The sequence below is a fragment of the Rhinichthys klamathensis genome, unplaced genomic scaffold (assembly GCF_029890125.1).
Source record: "Rhinichthys klamathensis goyatoka isolate OS25496 unplaced genomic scaffold, OSU_Roscu_1.1 h1tg000110l_1, whole genome shotgun sequence".
Lineage (NCBI taxonomy): Eukaryota > Metazoa > Chordata > Actinopteri > Cypriniformes > Leuciscidae > Rhinichthys > Rhinichthys klamathensis.
This window is the reverse complement of record NW_026606648.1, coordinates 610,597-636,927: the sequence shown is the minus strand read 5'-3', so window position 1 is coordinate 636,927 and position 26,331 is coordinate 610,597. Positions and strand designations below refer to the sequence as shown.

Genomic DNA, 26,331 nt, shown 5'->3' with positions numbered 1-26,331 from the left:
CCCGGCTCGCTGTTATGAGAGTTCAAGTTCGCTCCAACAAAAAAGACACAAATAAGCCCAGGCAAGACAGCAGTGCGAGATCAACAGACGCGCATCTCGTCCCATAATAGAGGTGAAACCCTTGATCCTGTCACTCAATCAGATGGTGTTCCTAACGTGGTACTATGCCTGGTCGCGGACCATAACAAGCAAGTGGGTTTTTGTTGACGAGCTCAATGCCAGGGGCAGCCTATGCACAGCAACAGAGCGGAGAGACGGTACTCCAGACACTCTCCCATTCCTAAATCGTAACTTCCGTAAAGGGGCGGTAAGGATGACAACGCATCCCAGGTGACAGAAACGTCCTCATTTTATACCCTGACAGCAACTGCTGATAGGTTCAACGTTCCTACATGACACTGGCCAATCATCAACACGAGTTAACTTCACCCTGCTACATAAATGATGATTTTTTAAAAAACATTTTTTAAATTTTGGGGGTATATATACTGTATGTATACAGTCAAACCAAAATGTATTCAGACACCTTCAATATTTCTCACATTGTCCCAGTTTATTCGCTATAGTTTAGAAAATGGTGATAAAATATGACAAGAACTCAGATTTATCAAATCAGTTGATATTTCACTGGTTTTGGCCATCTAGTTTTGGCCGTTAGGGGCTGTCTACACGACAAACGTGAAACTTTTTATGCGTTTTGGCCGTTTGTTTACATGACAATGGCGTTTTGGGTGTTTGTTTTGAAAACGGGTTTCAAAGTGCAAGTTTTTGAAAACGGTCTCTGTGTAAACAACAAAAACGCGAATCTCTGAAGACGATGACGTCAGGCACATGCGTATTATGTGTTCAGTCCATTGTGTTTCATCGGCATCTAATGGCCTGGCTGCAGAATACAGCGTGACATTTTCGCGGATACGTGTGAATGGGGATCATTTTGACAATGGGGTCGTCTGTACGCGGAAAACTCAAAGGAAAAACTTCTCCGTTTTAGGCATATCGTTGTGGAGTAAATGTACCCTTAGGCCCCGTTTACACGAGAACTATTCCGGGTGGAAACGTAAAAATATTTTTTCGGATGTGCCTTTCGTTTACACGGCAGCGGCGTTTTGGGGGCTTAAAAACGCAAAAAAAGTGAAACCACCCTCCAGAGTGGAAATCTTAAAAACGCTCCACCGTCGCGTTCCCGTCTAAACGGTAAAAACGCAAATCTGCTCACGGTGGCTCTCGTCGCGTACACGTTTACGTCACATGCATGCGCCAGTACAGGAAAATAACAACCAACATGTCAGATTATTTCCATACGTCGGACCTTCAATTTGACCTAGCAGCTCTGAAAAACATATAAGAGTCTTTTCAACAGTTGTACAAAATATTCTAAGATATGGTGTTGTTGTGTGGCAGTGCTTCACATTGCCACCTAGCTGCCTGGAGTGCATACTACATCGAATTTCACACACTTTTGCGTCACCATATGCACGCGGATTTCCCAACCATAACGCTCGTCTAAACGCAGAATAAAAAGTGATAACGCAACGCCACTTTTGCATTTTTTCTTCAGATCGTTTCCGTGTAAACATAGCCTTATACTGTCTCACAAATGAATTAGGTTGAATAGCTGTCAGCTGTTTCACGAGTTCACACTTACGAATGATCAGAGAGTAAATGGTTATGCGTATTTGGCGTGCTGTCCAGGGGGAGGGCTCCGAGCTCGGAAATTGGGCCCGAACCCAGAGTACTCCCCCGTAGGAAGATAACCAGGCAAGTGTGAGGAGATGGGGTGGTGGAGGGATGCTGAAAACTGTCGAGGAATATGGGTGAGTCGACTGCGTATATTTATAGGCCTTACTCATGCTGATTGAGTGGACCTGTTGATTATTGATAGCTGACAGCTGGTTGGAATGGTTGGAGGAACGTGTTCCTCCCGAACCTTGTTAATAAAACATCATTAAATTTAAGTACACAATTAGATAATATCAATTTAGGTCAACCAATTACCAAGCAATGCTTAATTTTGTTCAGTATGTGGTGTAAAAAGGTTGCATTAGCAATTAAAGAAAAAACACTTAAGCAAAACATGTTCAGGTCAAAGTGTCTGAATTACGGTGGCCGAGACAGCTCAACGCGCTGCAACTGAAGCAAACACAAGCAAATAGAAAAAAACGCATGCAAATAGAAAAACACACCTGCAAATAGTGTGTGTGTGTGTGTGTCTTTGTACTTATGTGTTTGGAATTATCTCTAATATTTACTCTTTATCATCTTGTTTTGTTTGTCATTATTGTATGGACCCCCTCGAAAATGAGATGGTACATTTTAAGGGGCTATCCTTGAAATAAAGAAAGAAAGAAATAAATAAAAAAACATCTTCATCAGTTTCACAACACACATGTGCTACAAATACCGAAACTCCCTGCAAAAGTTCACAACACAACCAAATACAGAAAACGCGCTGCCAATAACACAGACCACAACGGAAATGTTTCCAGGGGAACCAAATAAGTGACGAACCCGGCTGAGACGTGCTTATTGCTCGTGAGCTTCCCTATGCCCTACTCCCTTCGAAGGGCAGATTGCAGAGCCCTTAAAGTGGGACTGTGGAGTGAGCAGGGCTCTAGTGTGCTGTTAGGCAGCCGTGTGGAGCGCACTTGATGAAGGAGCAACGAAAGACAACGTAATTTCCTCATTATTTTCACCTGGGATGTTCCCATGACAACACAGCACGGTGTCCATCAGCTGGTCTTACGACAGAAATATAATGCTGTTAACATACTGGATGCAAATACATTTTTATTTTTAGTTTACAAAAAAGCTTTTAAAATATGCGTGATATATCTGTGTGTCTCAACTTTTAAATTTTGGACCCTACATTACCTAGCATTTCTTACGAAACTTTTCTTTATGAAAATGTAATAACATGAAACAATTTGTACAGTGTAACTGATGTATAGATAAATATCTTTCCTTCATGTTTTTCTTCTTTATCTTTTTTATTTATTTACTTTAGTTTCCAGCTCATTGTTCTTTTCTCATTTGTATTCTGATGACATTGAACATATATTGTTAATACATTTTGTACATTGTATACAAGTTGTATGTCATAAAAAATGTAATCTCTGTATGTTTTGCACAAATAAATGAATAAAGTATAATTTTAAGCTGTAAGCACCAGCACGCATAGATTTATGGATATCTATGCCAGCACGCCCCAGGTGGGTTCGTCACTTATTTGGTTCCCCTGGAAACATTTCCGTTGTGCTCTGTGTTATTTGCAGCGCGTTTATGTATTTGGTGGTGTTGTGAGTATTTGTAGCACACGTGTGTTGTGAAACTGATGAAGATGTTTTCTTAATTTGCGGGTGTTTTTTTTTATTTGCACCCAGGTTTTTTTATTTGCACACGTTTTTTTTCTATTTTCATGCGTTTTATTTTTGTGACGATGTTCGGCTGGATTGCCCTCGAGTGCCACGAGAGGGCGCTCCACCTCTGCACTGCCTTCCCTTGGACTGTTCACGCACACACCCTGGACTGATTACTCACACACCTGTTTCCACTGATCACTCTCACACCTGCATCTAGTTCCACACGCAGCTCCACACACATTTATACCTCACTGTCACTATCACTCTTTGCGTAGTATTGTATGACTGTATGTCACTGTCGTGGTCTATTCCTAGTGTTTCCTAGTCTTGATTCCTAGTCTGCTTTAGAGCATTTCCATGCCTGATATCCTGCCTGTGTTTCCCGACCTTCTGCCTGTGTTCCTGGATTTCGTATCGTCTGCTGCCTGCCTCTGATCTCTTGCCCGGTATTTGGACCACGATTTAGCCTTGTCTCCTATGCTGTGTCTGCTGTCTGTGACCCTTGCCTGTCTGACTACCCTGTAAATAAACCTACGCTGCACTTGGATCCCTCTGTGTCTGGTGGTTCATGACAGAATACTACGCCATAACCAGATCCAGCAGCATGTCAGCCTTGTATGCCTCCCAGTCAGCCAGTGCGGGTCTGAGCGCCGTACACCAAGATCAACTGGACGAACTCACCTCGTCGCTGGAGAGGTTGGCCAAGATGGTTTGCGGTCTTCATGTTCCTCCACCGGGACCATCCCAGTTTCAACCCGTCTCCACTGTTGTCAGCCCTGAACTGATCCCATTTCCACGTCAAGCTCGCCCAGTGAAGTACGACACGGATACGGGAGCTGATATTATGCGACTCCAGCAGGGAGATCAATCGATTGAGTGGTATGTCGAAGAGTTTGTTGAACTGGCACGTCTCACGCTTATGAGCACCGAATGTCTAATGATCTTTTTCCGCGGAGGGTTATCTGAACCGCTCCGGTCACTGATGCCCATCCATGATCCTCACGGTACTTTAATGCAGTATATGGACATGGCCCTTCTTCTGAGTGGTTCAGCTCTCACTGTGGGAAAGTGGTGGAATCTTCAGGTCCTGCCAGATTTTCACGACATGCCAGAGCTTCTTCCCGCCGAGACCGTCAGGCCTGGGTTTCGTCCCGCCGAGTCAAGTGAGTCAAGTCCCGAGTCAAGTCCCGAGTCAAGGGAGTCAAGTCCCAAGTCAAGTGAATCTAGCCCCGAGTCAAGTGCCGAGCCGAATGAATCAAGTGAGTCAAGTGCCAAGTCAAGTGAATCAAGTGCTGTGTCAAGTGAATCGAGTGAGTCAAGAGCCGAGTCAAGTGAGTCTAGTACCGAGACAAGTGAATCGAGTGCCGAATCTAACCAAGTGAGTGAATCCAGCCAAGTGAAAGATTCAAGCCCAGTGAAGCGCCGTCGCAGAAGGAAGAGGAGGACTCGTTTGGCTCGCCAGGCTCCGGAGGGCGTTCCCAGATGCCTCGCCCTGCCGGCACCGCCTCTGCGCCTCGCCCTGCCGCCCCCGCCTCTGCGCCTCGCCCTGCCGGCCCCGCCTCTGCGCCTCGCCCTGCCGGCCCCGCCTCTGCGCCTCGCCCTGCCGGCCCCGCCTCTGCGCCTCGCCCTGCCGCCCCCGCCTCTGCGCCTCGCCCTGCCGCCCCCGCCTCTGCGCCTCGCCCTGCCGGCCCCGCCTCTGCGCCTCGCCCTGCCGGCCCCGCCTCTGCGCCTCGCCCTGCCGGCCCCGCCTCTGCGCCTCGCCCTGCCGGCCCCGCCTCTGCGCCTCGCCCTGCCGGCTCCGCCTCTGCGCCTCGCCCTGCCTGCGCCCTTCAAGCTCCGGGAGGGCTTTCCTGAACCCGTGGATTTCCCCAAGTATTTTTGGGGGGGGGGCCAAGGGTCCGGTGAGGAGACCATGAGGGCTGCGCCGCCATGGTCGTCTGCAGGGGCTTCACCTCCATGGCCGCCATCTCATCCTGCTCCGCCCTGGCCTTCGCCTCATCCTGCTCCGCCCTGGCCTTCGCCTCATCCTGCTCCGCCCTGGTCACCGGTCCAGTCTGGTCCGCCCAAGCTCTGCGGCCCTACTTCCTGGTCCCGTTCCCCTGCATGGGCCTGGCCCTCTGTCCCTCCCCCAGGATCGTCTTCGCTCTGCCCCCCGCCTGGATCTTCTTTGGAGCGTCTGGAAGCCGCTCGTTAAAGGGGGGGTTATGTGACGATGTTCGGCTGGATTGCCCTCGAGTGCCACGAGAGGGCGCTCCACCTCTGCACTGCCTTCCCTTGGACTGTTCACGCACACACCCTGGACTGATTACTCACACACCTGTTTCCACTGATCACTCTCACACCTGCATCTAGTTCCACACGCAGCTCCACACACATTTATACCTCACTGTCACTATCACTCTTTGCGTAGTATTGTATGACTGTATGTCACTGTCGTGGTCTATTCCTAGTGTTTCCTAGTCTTGATTCCTAGTCTGCTTTAGAGCATTTCCATGCCTGATATCCTGCCTGTTTCCCGACCTTCTGCCTGTGTTCCTGGATTTCGTATCGTCTGCTGCCTGCCTCTGATCTCTTGCCCGGTATTTGGACCACGATTTAGCCTTGTCTCCTATGCTGTGTCTGCTGTCTGTGACCCTTGCCTGTCTGACTACCCTGTAAATAAACCTACGCTGCACTTGGATCCCTCTGTGTCTGGTGGTTCATGACAATTTTATTTGCATGTGTTTTTTTCTATTTGCACGCATTTTTTTCTATTTGTATGCGTTTTTTTCTATTTGCATGTGTTTTCTTCAGTTGCAGCGCGTTGAGCTCTCTCGGCCACCGTACTGAATAATTTTTGGTTCCAAATTTGTATACATTTTACTGGTAGTCCACTTTATGAAGAAATGTTGGGTATATGTCACAGTTTACTTTATTTTTCTATCCTCACTTAGCCTACATAAATCAACTATAGTGTCCTGCACCCACTAGTAAAAAAAAAAATCAAAAATTATATCTGGTGTCTGAATAAATTTTGGTTTGACTGTATATACTGTATGTTGGTCATAAATTGATCATTTTGTTTTGTTTGTTTTTTTGTCATAAAGAAACCATATGTCTGATCACTTAAAAGCACACATTTCCTCGTTCAGCACAAGTACACATATTATTCAGTTAGCACAGATGGTGTCGGATGAGTTTTGTGTCAAACTTTTGGGGTTGAAAATATAAAAATTAAAAGCAAGCACCACTAATTAGCGTGCAATGATAAGACTACTGTGACTGATCTGAGGACCGCCCAAATCTTTTGATTAAATATTTGCTTTTATCACATTATACATTCCTCTACCTTAGGGTTTATACGGCACTGTTAGTGATTGGCTATTCAGTAGTCAGTGGATGCACTTTCAGCATCAGTTTCTGGATTTTGCTTTCAGCTGCCCTAAGGTTGTTAGATTATTAGGAGAGTCTATCTTAATAACCAGTCAGGTTCCCTAATGCTTCATTTACTGATCTGGGAAACATTCTGAAATCAATTCGGTCTAATTACTGTCTCACACATTGTTGATATTCCTCCTAGTGAATTGTGACTAAAAAGTGCTAACAAGCTGGCACATATATGGTAGTGAGTATGCTTTCGTCTTCATGTGATTCTCTGAGCATATTGGAAACCCTCATTCTTTATGTTTCATTTGTCCAGATGTGAGTGAGTGGGGTTTATGTACAGTATGGCTATAAGTGACGCCCCCATGCTTTTTTGCTGATGATGTGAGATTGTACACACCGCAACATCCCAGAAAGAATACAGTGTCACTAGTTCATTACTTATATTGTAGGTGTGAGCATATTGTGGGTGGCAAGGACAAACCAACCAATGTCACTGGCATGACACATCGATATATAGTCCCCCTATAAAAGTGGAAAATGTGTTGAATTAAAAGCAAGATTTACTAAGGTTATTGAGTAACACATGAGCCTTTACCCAGTGCTTGAACTGGGGTGCTTCATTTACTTGTCATAATGGAACACCAAGTGCTCATTAAATGTAAAATCACCTCGCTTTATACTGCAAACTCCACCTGCTGAAAGGAGAACATTCTGTACTAATATTTGGAAGGTTTGATTCTGTCAAATAGACATGTTATCATGGTGAGGGTTATTCTAGCAGTGTATTTGGAATAGTACTGTATACCTAAAATTAAAACTCTGTCATTTACTCTCCCTCATGTTGTTTCAAAACTGTTTGACTGACTATCTGTGGAACACAAAGAGAAATTTTGAAGAATGTTGTGCTCTCTTTTTTCGATGCAATTACAATGAATGGAAATGAGAGATTTAAAAGCTACAAAAAGGATGCAAAACCATCATAAAAGTATCATAAAAGTTAGCCGTTTGGATCTTCTGAAGACATATGATAGCCCTGGAAGAGACGGAAGTTTAACCGATTTTCACTGATAGACTTTTCCTTCAGTGACCTGTTAACCATTGTGACCAAATCTGTGAGTTGAGAACAGAATCCAATTGATTTGTGAATGATTCATTCAGACTGGTTTTGTGAACAGTCAACTGATTCATTGACAAGATCTAAATAAAAGAATGATTAAAAGAAAAAAACCTGATGGATTCTTGCTACCATCGTGAACTGTGGTCACACAAAGTTATTATATACCTTAATGTCAGGATGTAACGGAAGTAGTGACTGATCTTTTCTTTCGTACTGTAACACACATCCAAATGAAACAGATTATTAAAAAAGAAAAAGAAAATTGGGTTTGACAAAGTTATGACAACATATGTTTTTACATGGCTTTAACTCATCAAAATATGTTATGCAATTTTATATGCAATGCTATACAATATTCAACTCAATTTATTAAGTCACTTTAATGTAATTGAAGTTGAAATAGCATCCAAGTTGATTGTACTTAAGAATTTAAGGCAGCAACTTGCATTTTTTACAGTGTATCGGTTGTTGATTGGATGAAGGCAGATCTGAATGTGAGCTTGCAGTCAATTGTAAGAAAGGGGCGTGTTTAAGTGGACTAGATGATTGGATGATATTTTAATTAAAAATTACAATATTTTTAAATGTTAAACATATGCATGGGTAAATCATTCACAATTAGATCAATAATATGCATTTAGAAAACAGACATGATCATTTTCTATTTCGTGCCTACTTAGTAGTAATAGCCTTGGAAAATGACAAATCATATGAAACACTTTTATGAAACTATTTTGGATATTCTTCAAAAACTCACCTTTTATGTTCCACTGAAGAAAGAAAGTCATGCAGGTTTGGAAAGACATGAGGGTGAGTAAATGATGACAGAATTTTTTAATATTTCAAACAGTGAAAATGGGAGTCTGGTTGAGGAGAGGTGTGAAGTAAGCTTGATTAGGGTCAGATTGGGTGAGAGGAGAACAGATGGTTTGTTCTAACACCTCCCTGGTTTTTAGAGAGCCCAAAGGAGCTGGCATGAGTAGATGTGCAGGTTATTGCCGTTCTTCGAGAGCTCTTCATTGCAACTTTTTGAAACCTCTCAATTTTGTGTTCAAGTTGAATTTCAAACGTAACCTTCTGTGTTCTCGTTATTGATCTCTCTGTGCAATTATCATCAATCTGAGGCTTTTCTGACCACAGAGATCTGTTGTTAGTTAAAGCAAACAAGGTTTACCAGGTGATCTAGATGTCATTGATATGACATCTGGGATGGGTGTGTTGAAACAGAAGGGTCCATTTCCTGTGTGGAAATCCCAGTGTGTTTGAAGTAATAGATTTCCAATGGGTTTAAGAGTCTGTGTTTTTGCTCTGTTCCCCTCTCTCTTAGATCTATTTACGTTTCCTAGACTACGAGATGCAGAACTCCAATGAGTGTAAACGTAATTTCGTGGCGGTGTACGACGGCAGCAGCTCAGTGGAAGACTTGAGGAATAAGTTTTGCAGCACGGTGGCCAACGACGTCATGCTGGTGACCGCGCTGGGAGTGGTTCGCATGTGGGCCGACGAGGGCAGCCGAAAGAGCCGCTTCCGTATACTCTTCACTACCTTCCAAGAGCGTAAGCCTTACACACACACACACACATTCACTGCACTTAAAGCTCTCCGTTCCAACCGTTGTGTGTGTTTACTGTATTTATTATTTAGGCCTACACTGAATGAATCTCATGAAGAAATGTATGGGTCATATTTAACATCAAAATGACAAGAAACAATCAGAAATTACACTGCTGTTCAAAAGTTTGGAGTCTGTAAAAAAAAAAAAATGTTTTTGAAAGTCTTTTATGCAAAACTACGGTAAAACAGTAGTATTGTTAAATATTATTACAATTGAAAATAACTGTTTTCTATTATAATATATTTTAAAATGTATTTTATTCCTGTGATGGATGATCCAGGAACAAAATTGTGGATCAGGTTCAGGCTTATTTGTTCATTAATGACATCATCAGTGACTAGTCGACGTCGAATCTGAAGTCGTTCAACCCCTAATATTCTGTGTATATATATACTGTATATTCCCTTTGGTTTTGGGTTGAAATAAGACCTTGACATTTCTTGACAATTTTCATGAAACCCATCTCGCCTCACAGCACGGATGGGTTTTACACCCTTGTGTACATGTTTGTACAAAATTTGACAAGCACTGACATCTAACACTTCTGTATTTATTCCCTGTTTTATGAACACACACTTAGCAAAAATGCTCTCCCACTCTCATTTTCACCAGCACATTCATACCTGACAGAACGCTAAACCGAGCAGGACTTGGGAAATGAAAACAGCTCATCCATGCGTCCATTAAAGAAACACGGGCCATTTATTTAGCTGGTCATGTCCTGCGATTGTCCTGAGATTTGAGCCACAAACACACGATAAATGTCTCACAACTCTGCTGAACATACCAGCAAACTGGTTTATACTGGTGTTTATACTGGTGCTGGTATACTTTTCGCTGGTTAGAAGGTGGTGGACCCCCACAGCCATGTTGTTCATCAACAAAAATTGTAGTTTAAAGGGATAGTTCACCTAAAAATAAAAATTCTGTCATCATTTACTCGCCATCATGTCATTCCAAACCTGTAAGACTGTCTTTCTTCAGCAGAACACAAAAGAAGATATTTTGAAGAATGTTGGTAACCAAAGCATTTTGGTGACCATTGACTTCTATTGTAAGCACAAAGAACTCTTCTCAAATTATCTTCTATTATGTTCCACAGAAGAAAGAAATTCATACTGGTTTTGGAATTGCATGATGGTGAGTAAATGATGACAGAGTCTTTAACTCACACACACAGTCTTTTCTAATGAAGCAAGGACACAAGGTGTAATACATTCTCTTTCGAAATGAGGCACATAAACTATTTGTTATTTAAATACTACATTACATTACATTGTAGCCCTGTAAAATCAGTTGCATACCTTCCCATGCTGAATATAAAGATCACTTTCCCTGTTCCCTCTGCTAAGTAGCCTTTATAAAACCACGGGCTACAGGGGAGACCACAGATGCACAGAATAACAGGATTATTCATTTAAGGGATAAGCTGTTCCTGCTGGGACAGAGCGTTTTATAGGAAACATGGGTTCTGCGGTGGTGCCCCGCCACCCGGGCGTCTTTGAATCGGCGGTCCCTTGCAGTTAGTCACATCTCTCCGGGTGGCAGCGCTAGCAGCATCAGAAACTATAAAGCGTAATGGGGGTGGAGAGAGAGAGAAAAGAAGGAACTTGAAGGATGGGTGCTCTAAAAGAGGATGAAGTATTGTGGGAACGGAGGGACAGAAAAGGAGCGATAAAGATTGAGTATCTGGCTATGAGAGGAAGTGCTGAGAGAGAGAAAGTGAAAATAGGGTGATAAAATGTGAGTTTAATGTTTAGCTGGTAGCACACTCATCATTAGTGCACACTGCCGGCATCAAACGGCTTTCTTTGTAATGGTCTCAACACCGTTCCTGTGACGCCCCATCGCCATTTGTCTTGTCCCAGTGGTCCCTAAAAACGACCCCAGCCTAAGCACGCCGTGCCGATGCTGATGGGTAAAAGATTAAAAGGAAATGATGCCACCACCCTCATTGTGCACAGAAAAAGCAGTGTATACTGTAGCAGTATAATTTATATATAAGTATATAAACAAATGCTAAATAGAATACAATTATGAAATATGTCACTTTCCCAGCAAATAAATGTAAAAATACATATATACTGCTTTTCATTTTGTAGTGTATTTCATTTTGTACTGCTATTCCCATGGTTCAGTTTTTTTGTACTCATAATGCACTAGGATTTAGAGGTCAACTGATGTGCATTCACTGACACTGTACCCATAATTCAATGCATAGAAAAATGTAAAGCCAAAAACGAGCCAAAATTATTGGTTAAGGCAGTTAGGGCTATGGAGCTGGGCATCCACAAACATTTTTGTAAAATAAAATTTTTGAAACAGTAAATTTTTTGTCACAATAAAAATAAATGTTATATATAATTTATTGTATATAAATTATATACTCTATATATATATATATAATGTGTGTATTATATATATATATATATATATGTATATATATTAGTGTTGTCAAAATGATTAATCATGATTAATTGCATCTAACATAAAAGTTTGTATGTATATATATATATATATATATATATACGATCATTTTATTCTATATACAGCATTTTTTTAACAGTAAGAACAATAACTTTTCAGATTTTATTAAAATATTTATTTTAATAAAATACAATAAATATCTTTACATGCATTCAAATATATATATTTTTTAAGGTTTTCTTTTTTATTATCACAATATCTCTTTGCCACACAATATATAAGTTCCTTTTTAATACATGAAAAATATATAGCCTTCTTTATATTTTAGCAAAGTTGTTCCTTGCAAGGGGATCGTCCTATTTGAGGGTCCTTCCTCGGCATCAACAAGTTTAAAAACCCCTGGCGCTGAAAATAGTAAATGAGCAATTTTGAGCAGAGTCCCAGACAGCAGCATAGCAGCACAGCTTCCACTTCTTCTGATTGATTGCGGGGCTTTAATGGACATTAGTGTGCGTTTAAAGAGAGAGGCGGATATCCTGAAGCATGCGGGAGAAGAACGGTTGAGGGAATGAGTCTGTGGTTTTGGTTCTGAGGCCCTTGAGGGTGCAGAAAACACATAGTGCTCTTTCTGAGATAGAAAGATGCAGCTGCGCGTCTGCGTCAGTCTTGGTGAATGGCGATAGGTGGATTTGTGTAGGAGCCCAGTGTCTTTTGTGCAGCCCTATCCAGTGAATGAACACAGGATGTGCGGTTGCCCGGGTAACACCCCTGCATAACTTGTCCAGGCACTTACTTATGCACTCGCTTTCTCCCTCTGGTTTGCTAGCCTCAGCAGCTGAACGGGGGAAACCACCATCCACTGAAAAGAGTATTGCCCAGCACACCTTTAAATAAGTGAAACTGTATGCGTTTGTTCTACTGCAGAAGCAACGTATGTTTTTAGATGAGTGATTAAGTGGTTTCAACTTCTTTTACAACCAGATTCTTGCATATATGACTAATGCAGCATATTTGAGAGCCTTTCAATCTGATGACAGACTGAATGAATGATCAATTATGTTGGATTCACTCAGAAATTGGTAGAAAATTTCACAAGTAGCCTAATTAAGAAACGACAAGTAATATTGAATTGAACATGACATATTGAAGTTGCAAGACGGAAAAAGTATTTTTCTTCTAAAACATACTTCAATAATCTGTTTTATTTAGAACTTCAATATATATATATATATCGTTCAATATATATAAATATATTGTGCAGGACCTTTATTTTTAAGAAAGTCAAGGCCTGTACGCATTGTTATTTTGTAGGATTGTGTAATTCATGCACTGGTTTATGTGTAAACAGCCACTTTACTTTAAGGTTTCATTTGTTAACAGTACATTAGTTACCTTGAACTATGAACAAACGCCGCTCTGTGCATTTATTGTAATTTCTATGGAGGTTAAGCGCCTTTTAAATGGATAGTTCACCCACAAATGAAAATTCTGTCATCATTTACTCACCCTCAAGTTGTTCCAAACCTGTATGAATTTCTTTCTGCTGAACACAAAATAAGATATTTTGAAGAATATAGGTAACAAACAGTGGTGATTTTTTTCCTATACTATGGAAGTCAATGGGGTCCCATCCGAGAAAGGAAGTCCAGTCTCTTTCAGTGCCTTATTTAGGAGAAATACAGGGCTGCAGCGCCACTTTGTGGTGGGAAGTGGAACTGTATCAGAACGTGAAGGCGAGAGTCGTGAGGACTGCACTTCTGGAATGATGAGTCATCCTAATTTACGTTGTTATTTCTCACCTGGGAGCAGCTCGAGAATACTGTCATTAATAAATCCTCAAGGTACATTCAGTCAACCTTGAAGCTGTTATTTTAGGGGTTTTTTGTACGAACTAGTTGATCTATGTCCTCTGCAGACTGCAAAATGTCAAGTGAGGTATGTGGGAAGGGAACTGGCCACACATTGGTGGGCGTGTTGCACGCGAGGTGATTGAGACCGAAGCCCCGCCCCTTCTGCAAGTCACCTTGACTTTAACTGAGCCTTCAGATAGTGATGTTGTAAATGTTATGAGAGGTTGTCTTCATGCGTATACTTTCTCATTTTATAATTTCAGCTGAGACATTCATTCTTTTTTCAGCTCAAATGGAGACTGCTTGAACACTCTCCCTAATATATTTTTCACACAAATATTGGATTAATCTGCTTTGATCTTGAATGATATTAGTGCTTTTATAAATATTAAAGTACTTGCAGTTTGTGTCTGTATTAGTTATCATCACCACATCTTGGCAAGTAGAAACTTGTGAACTTACTGAATACATTTTTATCTATAGTAGGCCTAATTTAAATAGAATTGTATTCACTGTATATGCATGCATCGACTCTTTCTTGAGGTGAAACCTGAATAATATTAATAGAAATATTACAAAATATCTGTGCTGCTTCTACAGACATGGACTTGTTTCCATGCATATTTGAAGAGCTATATTAAAATTCATGCATAGCAGAAGGCAACAGAATTTGATTTGGTTGGTTTGAGTAATGGGTTTCTAAATTTGAACTGTATTGATGCACAGACACAGTCAGATAGACATTTGTGAGATTAATTGTGTGCATGGGATAAGATTATAGACAGCGTCTTATTAACAGGAAGAAATGAAGTATAATATGACATTAGCATTATCCATTTTCCCCTCTCATCAGCTCCCTGTGAGGCAGATACTTTCTTTTGCCACAGTAACATGTGTATCAACAACACGCTGGTGTGCAACGGAGTCCAGAACTGCGTCTACCCTTGGGACGAGAACCACTGCAAAGGTAAATTGTTCTTTTTTTAAATATCCTCTCAAATCTTGAGTGGTTTGTGAGTGCATATCTCGCCCTCGTTTTTCTCTAAATGATGGAGAAGAATTGTCTTCAAATTTGTCCCCTTTTTGTTCATGTTTTATAGCTAGTCAATCAAATATATCTTCACAAACCCACAGCTGTTAAAAAAAGACCTTGTAAAGCCTTCAAAATTCTGCACTAGGGTTCATTGATTGATTTTGGACTGTAATGCTGCTGCTGCTGGGAAAAATGAGCAGGCCAAAGATATTCATTTGTATATGTGAATGACTGGCTCTGGCTGGATTTGAATAAGTGCAGTTCAGCTATATCATGCTTATATTTCACATAAGCTGTCCAAGCTAAATTAACTGAAAGTTGATAATAATGCCGCTGGGATCCTCCATAGAGAATTGTTTTAGCTCAGCTTGTTTTCCACAATAGGGGCATATGGAGAAATTGGCCTAACACTTTGACATTTTGTCTAAAACATATTTGACATCATCAAATCAAACACAATTTATCAGTTATTACCAATTAAATGTAGTATTTAATTGATGTTATACATACTCAAGTTAGTTGAATCATATTCATATTGGGGGCCCACTGAAGTTTTTTTTTTAAAGACTTTACAAAGTGTATTTTTTAGGGTTCTCCTTCTTATCTTCAGTTATTAATTAAATGTGTTTAACACATTTTTTAACACATTTACTAAAGTAGACTTGTTTCATTTTGCTTTCTATAGTTCAATTGTAAATCATGATATTAATCACAATTATTGTATTTAGCCTTAGTTTTAAACAGTAATAAAAAGAAAAGTTAAAAACAATACAAAATAAAATGTTACAAAATAGTTAGGCTACCTTTTTTTTAAATTTGGAAATTTAATGGAAAGAACATGTTTTTCATTATTCAACTTTATAATACAATGCTTATTATTTTCCACAGACCCAGATGAATAGTAAAAACAATAAGTATGAAAAGAAAAAGTAAAAAAGTAAACAAAAAATACTACAATAAATATTAAAAAATAATTCATATTAAAAATGTATATATCCAAAGACCAGATAATATTTAATCATTTCTTTTGGTTTTGGTACAATGACATTATAAAAGCCAAATGATTTGATTTTGGAAAAATATCATAAGGCCTTAGTTTGGGGTTTGTCTGGACATCTGAATGCAAATGCTTCTCTCCTCTGAACCAAAGCCAGCGCAGATGTTATACGCTCACTGTGCTACATAAATGTCAACGCTCTCCCATTAGAATGATTTACTACTTCTGTGTGCTGTTTGTAATCTCTTTGATACAACTGTTTCAACAGAAGGTAACCCACGGTGACATTGCATGCCTGCAGTAATCATTTATTATGCTTCTTGTTGTGTTTTGCAGAAAAGAGGAAAGCCAACATCCTGGACAACCTCAATAACACCAACGGCACCATCATCGGCGTGACGTGCTGCATCGTACTGATCCTACTTGTCATATCTGTGATCGTTCAAATCAAGCAGCCACGGAAGAAGTACATCCTGAGGCGGGAAGACTTTGACCCCACCATGTTCCAAGAGGTGTTCCAGGAGCCACCGCATTATGAACTGTGCACTCTCCGCAGCGCGGCGGCCACATCCGCGGACCTAGCCGAGCTGGCCGAGGACTTTGAGAGCTACCACAAGCTGCGGAGCGCCTCCTCGCGCTGTGTCCACGAGCATCACTGCGGTTCCACGCAGTTGTCCAGCAACAAGGGCAGCCACACCAACCTGAGCGCCCGCGAGGCGGCGGCGGCCATCCTGACGGACCTCCCACCACAACCCATGCGGCCGCTTCCTCCCCAAACCAACCGCAGGAACATTCTGGTAATGAGACACACCTACTCACAAGATGCCGCAGATGCCTGTGACCTAGATGATGACCTGGAGGAAGTGCCCACCACTAGCCACAGGCTGTCCAGACACGAGAAAGCAGTGCAGCGGTTAGTATCCATTGATTTTTGATGATACAAATTCATCATAATGCACATTTTGGAAGGATTAACTCCCACTCTCATTTTTATTCCTCTTTAGCTCCTCTAATCAGCTTCTCATTGTTTGTTTGTTTTAGCTATCTTATCTTTTTCTTTTTTGTTTGTTTTTTTGTTTGTTTTTTGCTTTGATATTCTCTTTTTTGTCACTGAGACAGCATCACAGTCAGAGCTGAGTTTGTAAAAGCTGTAGAAATGCAGAAGATGTATTAAGTAAATGCCTGCAGTAAGGGAAAGGCTGACACTTCTAAATGTTAATGTTCAGCTAAAGACATGCTACATTAAGATGGAACTTAGAAATAAACAGCCTTTTTTAGGTCCGTTTTCAGGGAGAATATATGTGAAATTATCAAAAGGGTTTCTGTTTTAACAAGCTTCCCTTTCGCAGTGGAACTACACTGTGTCATGGAGTTGATGCTATGGGAACGCTCCTCGTGAGCCGGAGTCTGAAGAACGTGTGTTACACAACAATTTTGATTGGATAGCGCAGCCAGCTGGCAAAGTATATAAGGGCGCCTAGAAAGAATGTCATCAGCTTCTTTGTCTCCTAGCTCTTCAGCTCTCAGGCCAGATCCGGAAGCCCACTTGGCAGCTTCTTCCGATCTGGCGGAGAGCATGATTTTGGCCTGATCTAGTTCTGAGGAACTAGATGTAATGGGAGTTGAGGCAGATGTTTTGAATGAGTCTGTCTCCTCCCTCACCCCCACACACGTGGAGCTGGTCGACGTAATGACCTGCTCCACGGCCAAGTTAAAATTAGATTGATCTGTGGAGAGAAAGGAATCTGCCCCAAGCAGGCTGGATGAGCGTTTCCTTCGGGGTCATAAGCATCCCTCTCCAGTAAGCCTTCATTTCCTCCCCAATCTCCACACTGAAGTAGCGAGATCGTGGGGGAAGCCATTTTTGGCTCGTAATGAACAGTTATGCCAACGTTAAGGGGCTCGATGAACATGGATTGGGATGCCCCAGGTTGAGGAGTAGCTTGTGAGCTATCTTGTCCCCGGTGCGGCGTCCTCATGGAATGCTCCAGCCTTGCCATCAAAGCCATAATAAAGCCATTCCTATATATGGATGGGCAGTACAGTGAGGATAATACCTCTTCTGCGTCTCACTCCTTCATTTGACACCCCTCCAGTCTGTACCTGGAGGTTATAAGTGGGGACATAGCAGGGGACTATGTTAGCATGTTTTTGGTTCGTAAGGAGTATTGGGACAGAGTATAAAAGTGGACTCTGTCGCAGCTTGCAGCCCGCTCTCTGTCGTTTGATGAAACTGCGCAACGCCTTCCCGGAAAACCTGCTCTGTATGAATGGAACCAGACAGGACAACTAGTTGTCTGTCACGTCACACAGTGCAAGAGAGCCGCTCTGGAATACAGGCAGTATTCCAGACGCTACAGTAAGTTGCTATAAGAGGTTGGGCAGTCACGCCCCTGTGATGATCGGTGATAGAGAGCAAGGGGGTGGAGCTGGATGTGATGCTCCATCCCGATGCTCTTTCACTATCTCCCTGAAGAACATTGCCATGTTTCTTGGGTAGAGCATGAAGTTGAGAGAATGGTGTTCTCTCCTGAGGCCTCTACTGGTCCTTTGGAATGGATGCTAAATAATTTTACTCTGGGAGGAGGTGGTCCCTCTGGAACTATGGCTGAGGGTCCAGGTAGCAGTTCTCTAGTCTGCCCCTCCTCTTTGGTTGCAGACGCAGAGAGGCTGCGATCTACCTAGTCAGTTCTACCCCGGCATGTATCATATAATATGGGTGATATTCAACTGCTGATATTGCCTCAGGCTGTAAGTTCTGGGTCACTAGGTCCGCTAAATGGCAATCTTTGGCTACGGCTTAGTTCGCTGATGATTTAACTGCACAGTGAGCAGACATTTGGGCAGTATGGTCAGTGTTGGGCAAGTTACTTTTAAAAAGTAATTAGTTACAGTTACTAGTTACTACTTCCAAAAAGTAACTAAATTAGTAACTCAGTTACAAATTTTAAAAGTAACTAGTTACTTAAGAAAGTAACTATTGCGTTACTTTCAAGTAAAATTAAAATTTAAATGCTCAAATGTGACCCCACCTCTACCCCTCTTTAACGGAACTTACAATACATGTGCATGTTCAATTATTTATGATAAATCTGAATATTATAATGAAATGGACACTTAATACAATACATTATTAACAGAAACATGAAACATTGTACACACATCTAAAAAAAAAAAAAAATGTTGCTGTGGGACAAAATGAGACTAGCCTCCATCAAATGCCATGTAGATATTATGTTTATATAGTGGATCAATGCAAATAACACAATAGATGTTTTGGAACTTTTGATATTTATTGCCCCTCAACAGGCCACAACTGGGCAAAATTTAACACAAGCTATAATATTGCCCAAGCAAGCTTGTTAAGCTCGTCGCCATACCTGTCTCTCGTTGACTGACTGGCTTGCTTGTGTTGTTCATTGTGTGTCCTGTCCTGTCCGACTATGCGTTATGATGGGTCGTTCGCAATTCATGAGCGTTAGCCGTTAGTGATGATGGATCGACTCGTTCGCGAATGAGCTTTTGATGGGTCGTTCGCGATTCGCGAATGAGGCGACTCTAAGAGCCGGCTCTTTTAGGTGAACGTCGGGAGCTGGCTCGCATATCTGAAGAGCCGACTCTATTTTTACAAATTTAGCCTATAGAAATTAAATAATTATGTAATAAAAATTTAAATATTATAGTCAAAGTCATTTAAAGAGCCGTTTGTGAGCCAAAAGAGCCGGCTCTTTTCAGTGAGCTGAGTCAAAAGTGCCGAATGCCCATCACTACTATGCGTGCTTTCGAACACCCGCCCAACTCTACCTCTGATTGGCTTACAATGACATTTTACTCTACCTCAGTCGTCAGCATTTATGCGCTTGTCTCGTGCTCTGCCCACTAACCAAGGAAGAACAGTAAAAAAAAGTATTTGCCTCTCGCTCAGAGATCTAGTTGGTCTGATGAAAAAAAAAAACCCAGCTTCATCAGTTATAGTAACGCGCCGCATTTTTTGGCAGTAACGGGAACGGCGTTATTAAGATGAGAAGAGTAATCAATTAGATTACTCGTTACTGGAAAAAGTAATGCCGTTAGTAACGGCGTTATTTATAACGCCGTTATTCCCATCACTGAGTATGGTATTGGGCATTTCGTTCCTATAGTGTGAACTCCATTATGCAGTGTAAAGTTCCACTTTGGAAGGGAATGTCTCAGGTTACGACTGTAACCATGGTTCCCTGAGAAGGGGAATGAGACACTGCGTCGTGTTGCCATACTTTTGGCATGCTTGTACGGCTTCCTTCAGAAAAATTAGGCTGATAAAGTTTTTTCTAGGCACCTATATATATACTCAGCTGGCACGCCTGTGACGTCACCTGACTGTGACTCCGACTCACGAGGAGTGTTACTTACCATAGCATCAACTCAATGGCACAGTGTCTCGTTCCTCTTCTCAGGGAACCATGGTTATAGTCGTAACCGGAGACTTTATGTAGACTATTGTTCAGAAGTTTGGGGTCAGTAATATATATTATTAAGCAAGGATCTTTCATTTGATCAAAAGTGACAGTAAAGACATTATAAACTTATTTTTATTTCAAATATATGCTGTTCTTTATATTTAACAAAGAATCCTGAAATAAAATGTATCACATTTCCACATTCCGTCCCTCGGATGAGACGTAAAACCGAGACTGTCCTGACTCTCTGTGGTTATTAAAAATCCCATGGCACTTCTGGTAAAGAGTAGGGGTGTAACCCCGGTGTCCTGGCCAAATCACCTCCATTGGCCCTTGCCAATCATGGCCTCCTAATAATCCCCATCCACTGAATTGGCTCTATCACTCTCTCTTCTCTCCACCTATAGCTGGTGTGTGGTGAGCGCACGGGCACCGTTGTACTGTGGCTGCCGTCGCATCATCCAAGTGGATGCTGCACACTGGTGGTGGTTGAGGAGAGATCCCCTGATATGATTATAAAGGGCTTTGGATGTACAGTAGTACATAAAGCGCTATATTAATGCCTCATCCATCCATTCATCCACCCACATAATTATTAAGCAGCACAACTGTTTTCAACATTGATAATAATAAGAAATGTTTTTTGAGCAACAAATTAGCTTATTAGAATGATTTTGGAAGGATCATGTGACACTGAAGACTGGACTAATGATGCTGAAAATTCAGTTTTGCCATCACAGGAATAAATTACATTTTAAAATATATTTAAATAGAAAAAAACAACTATTATAAGTTGTAATAATATTTCACAATAATATATTTTTTTTTACTAAGAGACTTCTTTCAAAAACAATTTAAAAAAAATATATATTTCCGACCCCAAACTTTTGAACAGTAGTGTTTATTCTTGACTAAATGAAAATGACAGGGTTTATGAAACAATTTTAAGAACTAGACCCCAAACAAATGAAATGTGCATTATAATTCCTTATGCAAAAAATACCATGATATTAAACATACAAGCAATGATATTCCAGGTTCTGCCTCATTGGGTCTCTAAACAAACATGAATCTGAGTACAACACAACTAGGGTGTAACAGACAATCTGAAGGTAAGACTTTTTAAACACACTTAATTTGTATGTATTTAAATGTTTGTCTAGTCAGTGTCTGTGAGTCAGTGTCGTGTTTTTTTGTGGGTTTTTTCTTTATTGTACTATTTATTTTGTGTTTTGTCAAAACCATTCATCATTGCCATTGAGACGGTCATCGTAGGACATATGACCATCTTGCTTATTGGTGAGGTCCTTTTATATTTTGCTTATCATGTTTTCTTTCTTTTATTTGTTTTGGCAAATTCAAGGACTCCTAACAAGGTGTCAAAAAGTATGGTTCAGCTGAAGCACATCACTTTGTTGAGGGTCATCCATGCTTGTCTTGCAAACACTTTGAGTCATTATTCAACCCCACTGAGAGGAAATTGCAGTTTGTGAACAAAAATAGGAAGAAATAACTTTAAATGAAATTAAAAACAAACAAAAACCTGTCATTGTATACACACCCTTACTTTTTTTTAAGTGAAACACACAAAGGTGAGTTTAAAAAAATATATATATACATATATATATATATATATATATATATATATATATATATATCCTGGCTTGGCAAATAATGTATAATTTACCAGTATTCATTTATATATTATTATCGGGTAACATTTTACAAGTTCGTTAACTATATTAGTTAACATGAACTAAGAACAACATGAATTTCGCATGTACAAAAACACATGTGAAACATACTTTGCACATGGGAAACACGTGGTAAATGCACTGTGAATTAACATGAATATTATTATTTTTAACTACCATTAACATAGGTTAATAAATGCTGTTAAAATAAAACGCTCATTCTTAGTTATTGCATTAACTAATGTTAACAAATTTTATAGTATATTTATTATTTTGAATTAGCTTTATTTTACATTTTTTAGTTTTCATTTTAATTTTAGTTAAAGTTCTAATGATTTTGTTGTGGTTTTGTAATTTTGTATTATTATTTTTAAATATTTCTATATAGCTTTAATTATTTAAGTTATTTAATTTTAGTACTGAAACATTTATTTCTGTTAGTTGGTGTCAGCAAGCGGTTAAAACAGACAGAAAATAAAGGATGAATCTATTTGCAAGCAGTTCTATAATCAAATCAGACTCAAAATTACACTTCTTCAGGATATCAGGAAACAAGAAATCAGCTTTATTCCAATACATTTTTAAGTAAAAAGAAAACTCACCTTTTTGTATTACACAGAAGAAAGGAAGTTTGAAACAACATGAGGGTGAGTTGGGGAAATATCCATTTAAAAAATGTCTTTAATTTATGATAGCTTTAAATTAAAGAAACACATTTTCAAAACACTCTTTAACCAATAAATGCAGTTTACTTATATGTGATATAATTTGATGTGTTTTTGATAGTCTTGATGATCAACAAAAAAGCAGCATTTCTTCATATTAATGGTGATTTTGTTGTTTGTGCTTTGCAAATGATTTTGTGTGTGTCGTACTGTGTAATGTGCAATGCTGTGTTTTTCTCATCTTCCATCATGCATTGTCTCCATCGTGTAGACTTCTTGAAAATAGTGCAATCCTGGATCAGTACGAACGGGCTTCAATGAAATATGAAAATGTGGACCGGAGATATACACCAGCATGATAATAACATGGACATTTTAAAGACAAATTTATCAAAACAACCTGCAGATGTAAAGGAGGACATGGATTCAGTAACAAAGGAAGTGACTGTGTTGAAATCGCTTTAACATGTGCTCCTAATTTAGTCGCATAACCGTTTTTTGAAGGTTACTTATTTAGGATTGCAGAACATTACATGGTAGTTTGTTCATTTACATGAATACATGTGAATCAGTGCTTTCAGGACTGTTGTAGTGCATGCATTTTATTGTCATGTTTTGCCACCAAACGTCTTTATATTTGTTAAAATGCTTTTAAGACATTGGGTATTTGTGACTTTTAGCAAACACTTTCTATCCACATACTTGTCTGAATCTTCACTTTAATGTTAAGATTTGCATGCATATTTCCTTTATCATTTTTAAGTGAGTGACTGTGCATTTAGGTACAGCATCAAACCCAAGACTAATTTATTGTTGATAGGTTTAATTACAAAATATATATATTAAAGCAAATGGAATGACATATACCCTTCCCCTCCCCTATAGTTTACTGCTATACTTACTAACTGCATGCTAAAATCATCAGATTTATAAGATCTACAGTATGATTCAGTATGGGATGTTTCATTTACATAAATTATTTTTGAAATACTGTAAACACTTTCAGTTGCTGATGTTTAGGACAAATGAAGGATGACAGTAAGTTAACATTTGCTACATTTTAGTAGCACACAAACTTTGTATGTTAACTGTGTTCAAACTTTTGTAGATGCCGAATCATCAATACAAGCTCTGTCAAAGAACAATAAACTATTATTATAAATAATGACATTAAAAATTATAAACTTTTGTTTATGTGATCCATTAACCTGCAGTGAATATCAGATGTGAGATGAAAAGATCAGTATAAAACCCCAAATGCAAGACCTCAAAACATCTCATTCTCTTTATCTTTCTTTCTCTCTCTCTTTCACACACACACACACACACACACACACACACACACACACACACACACACACACACACAGAGAGAGAGAGAGAGAGAGAGTATGGTAAATGTCCCTGATTTTTCAAGCTATATTTTTAGTCATCACACTAATTAAAATGAATTGTCAGTGTTTCTGTCTGTCTGTTCATTGTCATTACATTTTTGTTTTAGAATTTAAACTATATAAAGGAAAATAAATGCTATTGAGGAATGAATGAATTTACATTATGGATGAATTTCCACTTTCTTATATGTAGACAAAATGTCATCTGAAGTGGAAGGCACAAAGGTTTGTTTCAACTTTTTACTTCTATAAGTTTTGATGTTACAGTATTTCGTGTTTGTTTGTTTTAAATGGCATTTTATGTGTGGCAAAAAAAAAGTTTTTACATTGTGTACAAATTTGCAGCCTCACTATGCACTTTAAATGCAACATGAAAAATTAATATTTCAGTGAATGGATTTTTTGTGACTTTTTTATTCACTTGGGATGCATTGAATTGATCAAAAGTTACAGTAAAGAAATGTATGTTAAAGAATATTTTCAATTTCAAATAAACGCTGTTTGATCAATCAAAAAATCAACAAAAAATATTAAGCAACTGTTTTCAACATTAATAATAATAAGATATGTTTTGAGCACCAAAATAACATATTAGAATGATCGTGCGACACTGAAGACTGGAGTAATGATGCTGAAAATACAGTCTCCCATCACAGGAATAAATTACATTTGAAATAATATTAAAAAGTGTTCTTTTAAATTGTAATTACTGTTTTTATTGTATTTTTGATCAAATAAATGCAGCCTTGATGAGCATGAGATACTTTTTTCAAAAATACTGAAAAATATTACCGACCGACCCCAATCAATGGTGGTGTACATATTCTTTTAAACATGAATGTTAATGATCTGAAGTTTAATAGTATGTTAATTTCTTTACAGGCTATTACATCATATCCTAGACTTCTCTGTACTGACATCGTGTGGAAGCAGCCTCTAAGAACTTGAAGGGGTGCAACATAGTGACAAGTTTGCTTTTTTGTCATTTTTTAGAATTTGATGGGGAATATCTTGACCCCGACTTGTGTTCTAAAGCTGATACTGTGAAGCTCTTGGAGACTAAAAACTATTTTTCAGACACTGGACTGAAACAGAATCTACAAACTGATGTACATTTTTCATTCAGTGGAATATGAATCAGACATGTTTTTGTTTCCTCTGATTTGATGATTGTAATGTTCAGATTATTTTTCAATACAAACTGTAATGTCCTGAGTATAGGTGCATAACCTTTTTACTTTGCAGAAAGCATAGATCAAGACCTTTAAAATATTGCCAAACCATACATTAAGATACTTGAACCAACTGATAAACAGGTAGTTTGTAATCCTCCGGGTCAGGGGTGATTTTACTGTGACTATTGCCTAGTTAGATGTATCTGACTAGCATCTCAGATGTTTAAACACAAGACTTGTTCTCTTAATGTTCAACATTAAGGTCAGTTATGGTCATGTCTATGCATACAGTAAAATATACTAAGTGTGCCGAGCAAGGTTTTCAAAGAATTGGTATCAAGTTGCTTACTGATAAGAAATATTAAGAATATTAAGAAATAAGAATATTTCCCTTCTACTTACGATTTGAGAAACAGAAACCTATTAATTTGACACAGCGCATTTAGTTAATATGTTTGATTGATGCTGGACACATTGATTTAAATAAAGTGAAACAAAGGTGTTCTTTTGGACAAACATTGGAACTTTATTATGAATGACTGGATTTATTATGTATGATTGAATCAACTATTTATAGTTGATTTTATATCAAAGGTTTTTAGAAAAGAGGTTTGAGGCATGTGTGTTAACTGGTAAAATAGTTGTGATATATGATTACAAGTAAGAAAACAAATATGAACATGAATAAATAAATTTCATTTATTCACTTTAATTTACCCCCAAAATAAATGAAATGTTCATCATTATTAAAGTTTTGCAATTGAGACAAATAATGTTTCACAAACTTTATAATGTTGCCATTTGTATTTCAGTATTTGTATTTCAGTATTTACAATATACTTTAGAAACGTTCAAATGTTCAGATTATATTGTAAAACCTGAATAAAACTTGGTCTTGGTTTTGTATTTAAAAAAAGATATGAAATATTGACGTTTCTGAACAAATGGTGAATTGAGGGTTTTTGGGACAGAAGGTCAAATGGGACCGTATCTATACAGTTTATTTTCTCACCTAATGAGACCACAATCAAAATTGGATTCAATTGAAAATTGAATGTGACATCATGTGGGGGGGGGGCATACATCAGACAAGTTGACCCTGAAAATTACATAAGCTTTTGCTTGTTTTCATAATAAGGTTTTTTTTTTTTTTACTTGATTACACTTTTCAAGGACTTCAAGCATTCTTACCTCAATAAGC

General features: G+C 39.2%; 2 protein-coding genes across 3 annotated transcripts in view; one reads left to right on the top strand and one right to left on the bottom strand.

The window, feature by feature from the left end:
• The window catches only part of neto1l (neuropilin (NRP) and tolloid (TLL)-like 1, like), a 136,145-nt gene extending 111,964 nt beyond the window's left edge, over nucleotides 1-24,181 (top strand). Inside the window, exons 7-11 of one of the 2 annotated variants that reach the window (XM_056254086.1) lie at nucleotides 9,170-9,398; nucleotides 14,588-14,701; nucleotides 16,101-16,677; nucleotides 21,241-21,315; nucleotides 24,149-24,181. In XM_056254086.1, coding sequence (XP_056110061.1) covers nucleotides 9,170-9,398; nucleotides 14,588-14,701; nucleotides 16,101-16,677; nucleotides 21,241-21,301 — 981 coding nt within the window. In that variant the 3' untranslated portion in view covers nucleotides 21,302-21,315; nucleotides 24,149-24,181. Of the gene's footprint in view, nucleotides 1-9,169; nucleotides 9,399-14,587; nucleotides 14,702-16,100; nucleotides 16,678-21,240; nucleotides 21,316-22,833; nucleotides 23,523-24,148 lie in introns of those variants that run through there. The other variant, XM_056254087.1, reaches the window with a different exon arrangement.
• cbln2b (cerebellin 2b precursor) overlaps nucleotides 1-26,331 on the bottom strand; it is a 449,384-nt gene that overhangs the window by 300,876 nt on the left and 122,177 nt on the right. The gene's annotated exons all lie outside the window — the stretch shown is intronic.